Below are 13,669 nucleotides of genomic sequence, written 5' to 3' on the forward strand. Positions count from 1 at the left end.
ACAATGATCTGCTTTTTGGACCATATCTTTTTGTTGTTCATGCATTTGGTCCTTGGGTACATTTTTTTTCTTTTTTCCAGACAGAGTGTCACTATGTCGCCCTTGGTAGAGTGCTGTGCCATCACAGCTCACAGGAACCTCAAACTCTTGGGCTCAAGTGATTCTCCTGCCTCGCCCCCCAAGTAGCTGGGACTACAAGCGCCCCCCACAACGCCCAGCTATGTTTTTATTGTAGTTGCCATTGTTGTTTGGCAGGCCCCGGCTGAGTTCGAACCCCCCAGCCCTGGTGTATATGTCCGGTACCCTCACTGCTGAGCTATAGGTGCTGAGCCCTTGGGCACATTTTTAAAGACTTTCTAACTCTTCAGAAGAAATGACCCTTTCTTGTGCCTGGCTTAATATGTAGAATATTTCACAGGAACTTGTAGTTTTTACTTATATTCTTGACATTCTTTCTTACTTTTTCATAGTTGTCACATTCTCTATGCTTCAATTTACTTGTTGTTTGCTATAATGAGTGTTGGGAAAACTGAATCATACAGGGTGGTCATAAAGTTTGTGATTATTTATGTTCTCAATGGGAAATGAAAGCGAAGGGAACTCACATTTATCGAGCAAATACGGTATAGGCATTTCTTATATTGTGTTTCATTTAATCCTTTCCACACTCTTACAAATTAAATAGGATTATATCATTTTACATGTAAGGAGGCTGAGGGCCTGTCAATCACTTTTTACTTCTAAGTTTTATTTGGTTATAACTAGTAAATATAAGCCTGTACTCACCTATCTTCATTCATTTAAAGTGCATATTATTTTCGTGACCCAACTGAGCTTCTCTTTTGACTTGATTCATGAAGTTGATTTTATTAAGCTGTTTTAATAATTTATTCAGCATTCTTGCTTTAGATGGTGGAGGAGAATTAAAAGAATTACCATGAATTCTGCTCCCCAAAAGTTCAAAAATAAGGATAAAATGTCATGAGAAGAATGATTTTTGTTAAGTATTCAAAGGTAGTAATATAACATGATACGTATCTGAACATCTATACAACACTATGTCCCGTATTGTGAAAACCTGAAATAATTACTGAAGAAGTTGTGCATTTAGGCGAATACCATCATAACTTGATGAACGCAGATTTGTCAAGGATTCAAAGTAAGGAAGAAAGTTTAAAAATCTCTTTCCTTTTGACATGAATTTAGTTCTACCAATTCTCTGTTGGAAGTCAGAGAGAAGGAAGGCTTCTATGCCATGGACATTACCCTGAAATCCTCGTTGTAGATGCTACCAGCCTTGAAGTGCTCTACTCCTTAGTATCAAAGATATCCCCGGACTGGATTAGCTCCATGAGTATCATTCGATCCCATCGAATGCAAGGTCAGTGGATTATGCACTTTAGGGGCTTCAGCACTGTGATTTAAGCCATTTAGCAACTATTTACTGAGTGCTTATTATCTTTCAGGTACAAGGGATTGGAACACTCATGGGGCTCACATTCTAGTAAGGGAGAATGATGTATAAGCAAATGACAGTTCAGCATGTAAAGCGTGCAAGGTGGAGAAATAGGACAGAGACAAGGGGCGTGAGGACAGTGGGAAGGCTGCTGATCTGAGATTTGGAAGATGAGGAAGCGTTTGTCTGGCAGACGTGGGGATCAGGATGTTTCTGGCAGAGGAAATAGTCTACACAAAGGTACAAAAGCATTAAAAATAGTATAGGTATGTGTGAGAAACTATAAATTGCCTTTTGGGGGGCAAGAAGTATGAGGAGAGTGGTAAGATACGAGCTCGCAAAGTTGCAGGGAACAGGTCAGGACGGGCCCTGTGTGTCTGGGACGTCACCCTGTGTATCAGGAGTTGGCAGACTTGCACTGTAAAGAGCTGGGTAGGAGATATTTTAGGCTCTGCAGGCCATGTGGTCAACTCTGCTATTGTAGCATAGCACGAAAGCAGCCATAGACAATGTGTAAATGAGTGAGCCTGGCTGCGTTCTAATAAGACTGCCTTTACAAACAGCCAGTGGACTCGAGTTGACCCATAAGCTGTAGCTTGCTGGCTCCCAACATAGATGATGGGCCGCATCTGGTAAGGATGCTGGAAGGTGGCTCAGCGCCTGTGTCTCAAGCAGCTAAGGCGTCAACCACATATATCTGAGCTGGCGGGTTTGAATCCAGCCCAGGCCCGCCAAATAACAATGATGGCTGCAACCAAAAAATAGCCAGGCGTTGTGGCGGGTGCCTGTAGTCCCAGCTACTTGGGAGACAGAGGCAAGAGAATCGCTGGAGCCCAGGAGCTGGAGGTTGCTGTGAGCTATGATGCCACAGCACTCTACCCAGGGCAACAGCTTGAGGCTCTGTCTAAAAAAAAAAAAAAAAAGAATGCTGGAAGGGACTTCAGTTTTTAAACATCACTTTGGTGGCATTGTTGAGAATGGTTTAGATGAGAGCAAACTTGTTAAGAGATGATTTTAATAGCCTAGCTGACTGTGGTACAGATCTAAAGAGAAGCAATGAGCAAGGGGAGAGAGTGGGTGGACTCTGCGTCTCCTACCTGCTGCTCTTCAGAGTGTTGGTTCTGGGCTTTGCTAATAGGTGTTAGTGAAAAAGGAGGACTCTCCAGTCAAATATGTTTGGGAGATGTTTGATAAAATAATATCAAGCAGGTTTCTTTAATGAGAACCATCTCAGAGAGTTTTTTTTATGCATATTGTACTTTATTCCTGATCATAACAGTGAAATTGAGATTCAGTTTAATTTTTCAGGCAGTGGGAAACTCATTATACATGTTCACCTCTAATATTAGTTATAATCGATGCTTCTTTTGAAAAAGATCTTTATTTGTGACTAAGCACTTTACCTGTGTTAAAACTTTACATTCACTCCATATATGTGTAAACTGTGGTCTGAACAGAATAAAATGTAACTAACAGAAAACACTGTATCATCCTTATAATTCTAGATGTTATTAATTTATAATATTGCAACTATGTCATTTTAATCTGCACTTACCATTTTCTAGTCTGGATATTTGAGAATTTTAGATATATTGACATGTTGTTATAACTTCTCTTTATGGGGATCATAGAAATGTAATCATGCATTCCAGTGCCTTACATTACCTAGGCAACTATGCAAGGTGATAAAGTATTTACTTAAAAATAACCAACAATTCTTTTAATAACAGTAATAACTAACCTTTAGCACGTGCTGGGTGTTGTACCTGTGGGATGTCTTAATTTTTGTAACAACCCACTGTAGTAGGTACTATTGTTCATTTATATTTGCTTCCAAATAAGCAAATTGACTGTGAGATAGTTAAGTTATTCACGGTTCATTGGTTAATTAGTGAAAAAAATGTGATTTTCTTTTTTTTTTTTTGAGACAGAGTGTCACTATGTCACTCTTGGTAGAGTCCTGTGGCATCACAGCTCACAGCAATCTCAAACTCTTGGGCTTAAGCAATTCTCTTGCCTCAGCCTTCCAAGTAGCTGGGACTACAGGTGCCCACCACAACTCCCGGCTAGTTTTTTGTTGCAGTTGTCATTGTTGTTTAGCTAGCCTGGGCTGGGTTTAAACCTGCCATCCTTGATGTATGTGGCTGGCGTCTTAACCACTGTGCTACAGGTGTCGAGGCATGATTTTGTTTAAATAGACATCTCCCCAACTCTGGAACCTGCATTTTAATGTTCATCCTATGGTGCACATATAGTACCATGGTACTGTGACTGGTCCCTTACTCCAAACTTAGGAATTTAGGTTTTTTATTATGTCTTTGTCTTGATCCCAATGTATGGAGGATGTAATGTACAATAACTGTCTGGAAGGCAGGTGAGGTACTGGGGAGGGAGGGAAATGAGTGCCTTGAAGAAATAAAGCTATTGTAGTCTTCCATGATGAATAATTGAAATTAATGAATTTTGAAGAAAAAAAGGCTTTTATTGTCATAGTAATGAAAAATATTTGAAATTATTAAAAACCTGTTGATTAGAAATAAAAAATTTCAATTAACTAGAAATAAATTTTGGAATTTTATTTTTTATTTTATTTTTTTTTTTTGTAGAGACAGAGTCTCACATACCGCCCTCGGTAGAGTGCCGTGGCGTCACACAGCTCACAGCAACCTCTAACTCTTGGGCTTACGCGATTCTCTTGCCTCAGCCTCCTGAGTAGCTGGGACTACAGGCGCCTGCCACAACGCCCAGCTATTTTTTTTTGTTGTTGTTGCAATTTGGCCGGGGCTGGGTTTGAACCCGCCACCCTCGGCATATGGGGCCGGTGCCCTACTCACTGAGCCACAGGCGCCACCCTAAATTTTGGAATTTTAAATTATTGGCAATTTTTATTAACCTATGATTCAAAATCTGTCTTCTGTTTTTTTTTTTTTTTTTTTTTTTTTTTGTGGTTTTCGGCCAGGGCTGGGCTTGAACCCACCACCTCCGGCGTATGGGACTGGCGCCCTACCCCTTTGAGCCACAGGCGCCACCCTGTCTTCTGTTTTATGAATATAGAATTATGATTTTGTGCAACCTATAAAACAAAACAATTGGTTAATTTTATTCAACCGCATAGGGGTCCTCAAACTGCGGCCCGCGGGCCACTTGAGGCAGTGTGATTGTATTTGTTCCCGTTTTGTTTTTTTACTTCAAAATAAGATATGTGCAGTGTGCATAGGAATTTGTTCACAGTTGTTTTTTTTTTAAACTGTAGTCCAGCCCTCCAATGGTCTGAGGGACAGTGAATTGGCCCCCTGTTTAAAAAGTTTGAGGACGCCTGATTTAGAAAGAAGGCATTGTGTTTGTAACCTGGATTGCTTTTCTCTTCTTGGTTTAGAGGACACTGTCGTCGCACTCTCAGCGACAGGCATCTTAAAGGTGTGGATCGTTACCTCTGAAATAAGCGGCACTCAGGTGAGACAGGAGACTGGGAGTGATTCTCTGTTTTTATTCTTACACAGTAAAGGCTGAAATTTTAGTAATGATGTGCCCATCCCTTTTTTTCTTAAGGGGGAAGGAAAAAGCTATTTTTTTTCCAATAGTTTTCTTATAGACACAATATAGAAGATCCTCTAGTATGCCAACGGTGTGAGTGAATTATTGTTTTCACATTTGATGGCAACATCTGTTTTGTCATGGATATAAAATAGAGGAACGTATTACACCGGATATGAGGAGGAGAAGCATAACAGAGGTGGCGTTTTCCTCTGCGGCTTCTGTTTAACTTAAAGTAAAACAAAACACATAAAGCAAAGCACCATAAAAAATATACAAAGTCATTTTTATTTCTCTATCTCTGTTTTTGGGGCTTGAATTCCTTGTTATATTTTTTGTGAGTGAGAAGAATCAAGTTTCTGACAATGTTGATTCTACCCTCTTCAGGTAGGAATTTTTAGACATTGAATCTGGGACAAGCTAGACAAATTGGTTAGGTTTTTTTTTTTTTTCAATTTAAAACAAAAGCATACATAGCTTCAAAAATTAGGATCAACCACACACTTTTATCATATGTCCAGAGTGATGATACCCTGATTCTCATCAAGATATAAATCTGGAGAAGCTGTGTGGCTGCAGACATGTGCCCAGCTGTTTGTAGGGTGTATTTTTGCTGCTTTTTACTACCTTGGCTCTTAACCTGAGGGGCCAAAATGATGAAAACATCAAATGAGGGCTTTATTTCATTTCTTTGTCTTTATCATTGTGTGATGATTTTAATTGATAATGAAGCTATTCCTAAAATTATATAAATCTTTGTCTTTTCAGGATACTGAGCCAATATTTGAGGAAGAATCCAAACCAATTTATTGCCAGAATTGCCAAAGCATCTCTTTTTGTGGATTCACACAAAGGTCACTTTTGGTGGTGTGTTCCAAATATTGGAGGGTAAGATAACTACATAAATAAGAAGCTATATTTTTTATCCTTCAAGGTAATTGGTTTGTGAGACTTCCAGAGATAATCCCAAAGAAGTGCTTGGTGCAAGACTATTTTAGACATTTAGAATTCATGTCTGATTTCGATGTCTTCTTTTGAGTGGTTGGGACTTAGCCGTGTGTAGCTGTCTTTTTTTGCTTTGGTTTGTGGGGTGTTTCAGTTTGTGACTATTTTATTGATCTTAATTTTGAATTTTTGGTACTGTTTTAGTTATTATTTTATCAGTCTAACATAAACAGTGGTAGTGAGTTTTTTGCAAGTTGGATATTTCTTTTCAGGGTGTTATGAGACCCAGTTATCACTTTTTTCCTGCTTCTTGCAGTTGGGGAGGTCTTCCTTTGTCATTTCAGAGGTAATAATAGAAGTGTATCACTTCCACGTTGCTGGACTTTACTGTTTCCTTAACAGGGAAATGGTATGTTTTGAGCACTTGTTCTCTGTCTAGCACTTTTTTCAAAGCTTTCTGTGTATTATTTCTTTTAATCCTCACAACTCTCTGAGGATAGGTATATTACTTATTTTATCCTACATAACAAATTACTCCCCAATTTAGCAATTTATAACAACAAACATGCATTATCACCTATTTTTATGGGTCGGGAATCTGGGCATGGCTTAGCTGAGTAGCTCAGGCTCATTGCATTCGAGGTGTCTGCTGAGACTGCAGTCTCGTCCCCAGGCTCACCTCCAGCAGGCTCTGCCTCCAACCTCCCTCCCGTGGCCTTGAGAGGCCTCAGATCTCACTGACTGTTGGCAGGATACAGTCATTCCTTGTCACGTGCTCTCTCCATGGGGCAGCTCACAATACAGGGGCTGCTCTCCCTCAGAGTAAGCAAGCAAGAGAAGTTGTACCCAAGACCCACCTGACCTTGGAATTGAGATATTGTCAAGTCTGCCACATTCTGTTCTCTAGAAACAGTCACAAAATCCAGCCTATACTCAAGAGGCTGGGGACTTACACAAGGGTGTGAAAACCAGGATTCAGGGTCACTAGGGATTGTTACTGTCCCCATTTTATAGAGGAGGTAACTGAGGCAGAGGAGATGGGTAACTTGACGAGGTGGGACAAGTGGTGGTGGAGTTGCTGAGTTACACCTGCAGGAGTCTGACTCCAGCAGCAGCTTTGTCACCTCATAGGTCACAGAGTCGACTGGGTCACTGAACCTCTGGGACAAGCAGCTGGGCCAAATAGTGGAAGGACTGGCTGGGGAGGAATCCTCTTAACCTTATCCGTGTCACTGTTACTATTTTAGAGTTAGGTTGGAGAGGAAAAGCTAGCAGCTACTTTGTTAGAACAGGCTACATGGGCTCCATCCTTGGTCTTAAAATTTAAAATATATGCAAATAGTAATAGAAGTGCAAGAAGATACAGTGAAAACCTTGTCTTCTGCACCCTTTCCCCCCTTGGGACTTTCCTTTCTTCTCCCAGGGCGGGGGGTATCTTGTACCAGTTACCAATTACCCGTGTACCTTGTATAACCATTTTGTAGTTATGTGAGTAGCCTTTTATTTTTTGTTTTTTAAAAGCACATACAAGAATGAAAAGGCTGGGCGGCACCTGTGGCTCAGTCGGTAGGGCGCCGGCCCCATCTACCGAGGGTGGCGGGTTCAAACCCAGCCCCGGCTGAACTGCAACCAAAAAATAGCCGGGTGTTGTGGGCGGCGCCTGTAGTCCCAGCTACTCGGGAGGCTGAGGCAGGAGAATCGCTTAAGCCCAGGAGTTGGAGGTTGCTGTGAGCTGTGTGACATCATGGCACTCTACTGAGGGCCATGAAGTGAGACTGTGTCTCTACAAAAAAAAAAAAAGAATGAAAAGGCCACCTGCATAGCAAGGGAAGATAGTTACAATATACACATATGATAATGAAGTATTGTTTAGTATTTATTAAAAAACCCTACAAATCAAGAAGACAAATACAGACAACCTGTTAGGAAAATGGACAAAAATATTTCATAAAAGAAGAAAGCCAGATGGCCAGTAAGGTGCTTAGCTCCAGTAATCATCATTAAAACTGCCGAGATAGGCTCGGCGCCTGTGGCTCAAGTGGCTAAGGCACCAGCCACATACACCTGAGCTGGTGGGTTCGAATCCAGCCCAGCCCGCCAAACAACAATGACGGCTGCAATCAAAAAAACAGCCGGGCATTGTGGTGGTCTCCCATAGTCCCAGCTACTTCGGAGGCAGAGGCAGGAGAATCGCTTGAGTCCAGGAGTTGGAGGTTGCTAGGAGCTATGATGCCACAGCACTCTACCTAGGGTGACAGGTTGAGGCTCTGTCTTAAACAAACAAACAAAAACCTGCCAAGATAGTGCTATAACCCACCAGAATGACATTTTTAGGTATTGATTGTTGTAAAGAAGTTTTCAATTTTCATATAGTCAAATTATCTTCTTTAATTTATGGTTTTTTAAAACAATTGTGATGTGTTTTAAAAGAGCTTACCATAAGCTGAAATTTTAAAAAAACTTTTTTACTTTTCCCTTTTGTATTGTTTTATCTTTATAGCTTTGAATCTTTAATCTGAAATTTATTTTTATTCAAGTGGACCCCCAGTTCTTGATATCACTTGTTGAATAATTCATTTGTTGTGTGCCTTGATAATATACTATATTCTTAAATTATTGGAATCTATTTTCGTTTCTTTTTTTTTTTTTTTTTTTTTTTTTTAATTTTTTTATTAAATCATAAGTGTATACAATGATATGATTATGGGGCATCATACACTCACTTCATAAACCATTTGACACATTTTTATCCCAGTGGTTAACATAGCCTTTCCGGCGTTATCTCAGTTACTGTGCCAAAACATTTATATTCTACATTTACCAAGTTTCGCAAATACCCCTGTAATATGCACCACAGGTGTGATCCCACCGATTCCCCTCCCTCTACCCACCCCCCCCTTTCCCACTTCCCCCTATTGTTAAGTTGTATTTGGGTTATAGCTTTCATGTGAGAGTCCCAAATTAGTTTCATAGTAGGGCTGTGTACATTGGATATTTTTTCTTCCATTCTTGGGATACTTTACTAAGAAGAATATGTTCCAGCTCCATCCATGTAAACATGAAAGAGGTAAAGTCTCCATCTTTCTTTAAGGCTGCATAGTATTCCATGGTATACATATACCACAATTTATTAATCCATTCGTGGATCGATGGGCACTTCGGCTTTTTCCATGACTTAGCAATTATGAATTGGGCTGCAATAAACATTCTGGTACAAATATCTTTGTTATGTTGTGATTTTTGGTCTTCTGGGTATATGCCCAGCAGAGGAATTACAGGATTGAATGGCAGATCTATTTTTAGATCTCTGAGTGTTCTCCATATATCCCTCCAAAAGGAATGTATTAATTTGCATTCCCACCAGCAGTGCAGAAGTGTTCCCTTTTCTCCGCATCCACGCCAACATCTCTGGTCTTGAGATTTTGTGATATAGGCTAGTCTCATTGGAGTTAGATGATATCTCAAAGTAGTTTTGATTTGCATTTCTCTGATGATTAAAGATGATGAGCATTTTTTCATATGTCTGAAGGCCGTGCGCCTGTCTTCTTCAGAGAAGTTTCTCTTCAAATCCCTTGCCCAGCCTGCGATGGGATCCCTTGTTTTTTTCTTGCTGATGCGTTTGAGTTCTCTGTGGATTCTGGTTATTAAACCTTTGTCAGAGTTATACCCTGCAAATATTTTCTCCCATTCTGAGGGCTGTCTGCTTGCTCTGCTTACTGTGTTCTTAGCTGTGCAGAAGCTTTTTAGTTTGATCAAGTCCCAGTAGTGTATTTTTGAAGCTGCTTCAATTGCCCGGGGGGTTCTCCTCATGAAATACTCACCCAGACCAATTTCTTCAAGGGTTTTCCCTGCATTCTCCTCTAGTATTTTTATAGTTTCATGTCTTAAGTTTAAATCTTTAATCCAATGAGAGTCTATCTTAGTTAATGGTGAAAGGTGTGGGTCTAATTTCAGTCTTCTGCAGGTTGCCAGCCAGTTCACCCAGCACCATTTGTTAAATAGGGAATCTTTTCCCCACTGAATGTTTTTAATTGGCTTGTCAAAAATCAAATAGCGGTAAGTAGCTGGATTCATCTCTTGGTTCTCTATTCTATTCCAGATATCTACTTCTCTGTTTTTGTGCCAATACCATGCTGTTTTGATCACTATCGATCTGTAGTAAAGTCTGAGGTCTGGTAGTGTGATTCCTCCTGTTTTGTTTTTATTTCTGAGTAATGTCTTGGCTATTCGAGGTTTTTTCTGATTCCATATAAAACGAAGTAATGTTTTTTCAAGATCTTTAAAATATGACAGTGGAGCTTTAATAGGGAGTGCGTTGAAAGTATATATTGCTTTGGGTAGTATGGACATTTTGATAATGTTGATTCTTCCTAGCCATGAGCATGGTATGTTTTTCCATTTGTTAACATTTTCAGCTATTTCTTTTCTTAGAGTTTCATAGTTCTCTTTATAGAGATCTTTCACGTCTTTTGTTAGGTAAATTCCCAAATATTTCATCTTCTTTGGCACTACTGTGAATGGGATAGAGTCCTTAACTGCTTTTTCAATTTGACTGTTGTTGGTGTATATAAAGGCTACCGATTTATGAATGTTGATTTTGTAACCTGAGACGCTGCTGTATTCCTTGATCACTTCTAGGAGTTTTGTAGTAGAGTCCCTAGTGTTTTCCAGATACACAATCATATCATCTGCGAAGAGCGAGAGTTTGATCTCTTCTGACCCTATATGGATACCCTTGATCGCCTTTTCTTCCCTAATTGCGGTGGCTAAAACTTCCATTACAATGTTGAAAAGCAATGGAGACAATGGGCAGCCTTGTCTGGTTCCTGATCTGAGTGGAAATGATTCCAATTTAACTCCATTCAATATGATATTGGCTGTGGGTTTGCTGTAGATAGCCTCTATCAGTTTAAGAAAAGTCCCTTCTAGACCAATTTTCTTGAGTGTTCTGATCATGAAGGGATGCTGGATATTATCAAAAGCTTTTTCTGCATCAATTGAGAGAATCATATGGTCTTTGTTTTTTAATTTGTTTATGTGCTGAATTACATTTATAGATTTACGTATATTGAACCAGCCTTGAGACCCTGGGATAAAACCAACTTGGTCATGATGTATAATTTGTTTGATGTGTTGCTGGATTCTGTTTGTTAGGATCTTGTTGAATATTTTTGCATCTATATTCATTAGTGATATTGGTCTATAATTTTCTTTTCTTGTTGGGTCTTTTCCTGGTTTGGGGATCAGGGTGATATTTGCTTCATAGAACGTGTTGGGTAGTCTTCCTTCTTTTTCTACATTTTGGAACAGGTTGAGTAATATAGGTACTAATTCCTCTTTAAAGGTTTGGTAGAATTCTGACGTGAAACCATCTGGTCCCGGGCTTTTCTTTTTAGGGAGGTTTTGTATAGTTGATGCTATTTCTGAACTTGTTATGGGTCTGTTCAACATTTCCACTTGATTCTGGTTAAGTCTTGGAAGGTGGCGTGCTTCCAAGTACCGGTCTATTTCCTTCAGATTTTCATATTTCTGAGAATAAAGTTTCTTGTAATATTCATTAAGGATTTTTTGGATTTCTGATGAGTCTGTGGTTATTTTGTCTTTGTTGTTTCTGATTGATGATATTAGAGATTTTACTCTTTTTTTCCTGATTAGGTTGGCCAGAGGTTTATCTATTTTATTGACCTTTTCAAAAAACCAGCTTTTTGATTTATTGATCTGTTGTATTATTCTTTTGTTTTCAATTTCATTTAATTCTGCTCTAATTTTGGTTATTTCTTTTCTTCTACTGGGTTTGGGGTTGGAATGTTCTTCCTTTTCCAGTTGCGTGAGATGTCCCATTAAGTTGTTAACTTCCTCTCTTTCCGTTCTCTTGAGGAAGGCTTGCAGTGCTATAAATTTCCCTCTTAGAACTGCCTTTGCAGTGTCCCAGAGGTTCTGATAGCTTGTGTCTTCATTGTCATTTTGTTCCAAAAAATTGGTGATTTCTTTCTTAATCTCATCTCTGACCCAGCTATCATTCAGCATAAGGTTATTTAACTTCCATGTTTTTGTATGGGTATGCAGATTCCTGTTGTTACTCAATTCAAGTTTTATTCCATGATGGTCCGAGAAGATGCATGGAATAATTTCTATTCCTTTAAATTTACTGAGGTTAGACTTGTGACCTAAAATGTGATCAATTTTGGAGTAAGTTCCGTGGGCTGATGAGAAGTATGTGTATTCAGTTTTGTTGGGATGAAATGTTCTGTAGATGTCTGCTAAATCTAAATACTGGATGGTTAGGTTTAAATCTAAGATTTCTTTGCTCAGCTTCTTTCTGGAGGATCGATCCAACACTGCCAAGGGAGTGTTGAAATCTCCAACGATTATGGAGCTGGAGGAAATCAAGTTACTCATGTCTGTTAGAGTTTCTCTTATAAATTGAGGTGCATTCTGGTTGGGTGCATAGATATTAATAATTGAGATCTCGTCATATTGAGTATTACCCTTAACAAATATGAAGTGACCATTCTTGTCCTTCCTTACTTTTGATGGTTTAAAGCCTACTGTATCTGCAAATAAAATTGCAACACCTGCTTTTTTCTGATTACCATTTGCCTGAAATATGGATGACCATCCTTTCACCCTGAGTCTGTATTTGTCTTTTAAGTTGAGATGTGACTCTTGTATGCAACAAATATCTGGCTTAAGTTTTTGTATCCAGTCAGCTAACCTATGCCTCTTTAGAGGACAGTTTAAGCCATTCACATTGATGGAGAGTAAGGAAAAGTCTGGTGGAATTTTGGGTATCGAGTTTTTCAAAGGTCCAGTGGACATTTTTAATCCTTTCGCCAGTGTGGAAGTTGGAGTTTGATCCGAAGTTTCTGAGTGAGTTTACTTTTGTGGTATAGGATTGGGTTGGTCATTGTGGAGGATAGGTCTGAGAACATCCTGAAGAGCTGGTTTACTTATGGCAAATTTTTTCAACATATGAATGTCATTGAAGTATTTAATTTCTCCATCATAGATGAAACTCAGTTTAGCTGGATACAAGATCCTGGGTTGAAAGTTTTTTTGCTTTAGGAGATTAAAAGTTGATGACCAGCCTCTTCTTGCTTGAAAAGTTTCAGCAGAGAGATCTGCAGTTATTCTAATATTCTTACCTTTGTACGTTATAGTTTTCTTTCGCCGGGCTGCTTTGAGAATCTTCTCTTTCATGTTAACTTTAGTGAAGCTAATTATGATATGTCTGGGAGATGGCTTTTTGGGGTTGAATCGTGCTGGGGTTCTGAAGCTGTCTGCTATCTGAATTTCAGATTCTCTAGGCATGTCTGGAAAATTTTCTTTCATAATTTCATGTAGAAGGGCCTCTGTGCCCTTGGCTGCCACATCATCAGCCTCCGAAATTCCTATAACCCTTATGTTATGTTTTTTCGAATTATCTGAGAGCTCTCTGAGTGAGTGATCCGTTTTTGCTCTCCATTTCTCTTCGTCTTTGAGAGATTGGGAGCGTTCGAAGACTTTATCTTCAATGTCAGAAATCCTTTCTTCTGCTTGCTCCATTCTGTTACTGAGGGATTCTACTGTATTTTTCATATCTTTGAGGGCTGTAAGTTCTTGTTTCAGTGTGTCTAAGTCTTTGGTGGTTTTGTCTTTAAATTCGTTAAATTCTTGAGACAACTTTTGAATTTCTCCTCGAATTCCTAATTCCATTTTATTAATCTTGTCTACAAACCAAATTCTGAATTCGAC

At 39.3% G+C, this 13,669-nt stretch overlaps 1 protein-coding gene across 4 annotated transcripts in view; it reads left to right on the forward strand.

Annotated features, from left to right (window-relative positions):
- WDR7 (WD repeat domain 7) overlaps positions 1 to 13,669 on the forward strand; it is a 401,067-nt gene that overhangs the window by 46,243 nt on the left and 341,155 nt on the right. For all 4 annotated transcript variants that reach the window (XM_053571628.1, XM_053571626.1, XM_053571629.1 and 1 more), the window contains 3 exons: positions 1,207 to 1,381; positions 4,833 to 4,909; positions 5,759 to 5,878. In XM_053571628.1, the coding sequence (XP_053427603.1) occupies positions 1,207 to 1,381; positions 4,833 to 4,909; positions 5,759 to 5,878 (372 nt within the window). The remainder of the gene's footprint in view (positions 1 to 1,206; positions 1,382 to 4,832; positions 4,910 to 5,758; positions 5,879 to 13,669) is intronic.

The sequence above is a fragment of the Nycticebus coucang genome, chromosome 19 (genome assembly GCF_027406575.1).
Source record: "Nycticebus coucang isolate mNycCou1 chromosome 19, mNycCou1.pri, whole genome shotgun sequence".
Lineage (NCBI taxonomy): Eukaryota > Metazoa > Chordata > Mammalia > Primates > Lorisidae > Nycticebus > Nycticebus coucang.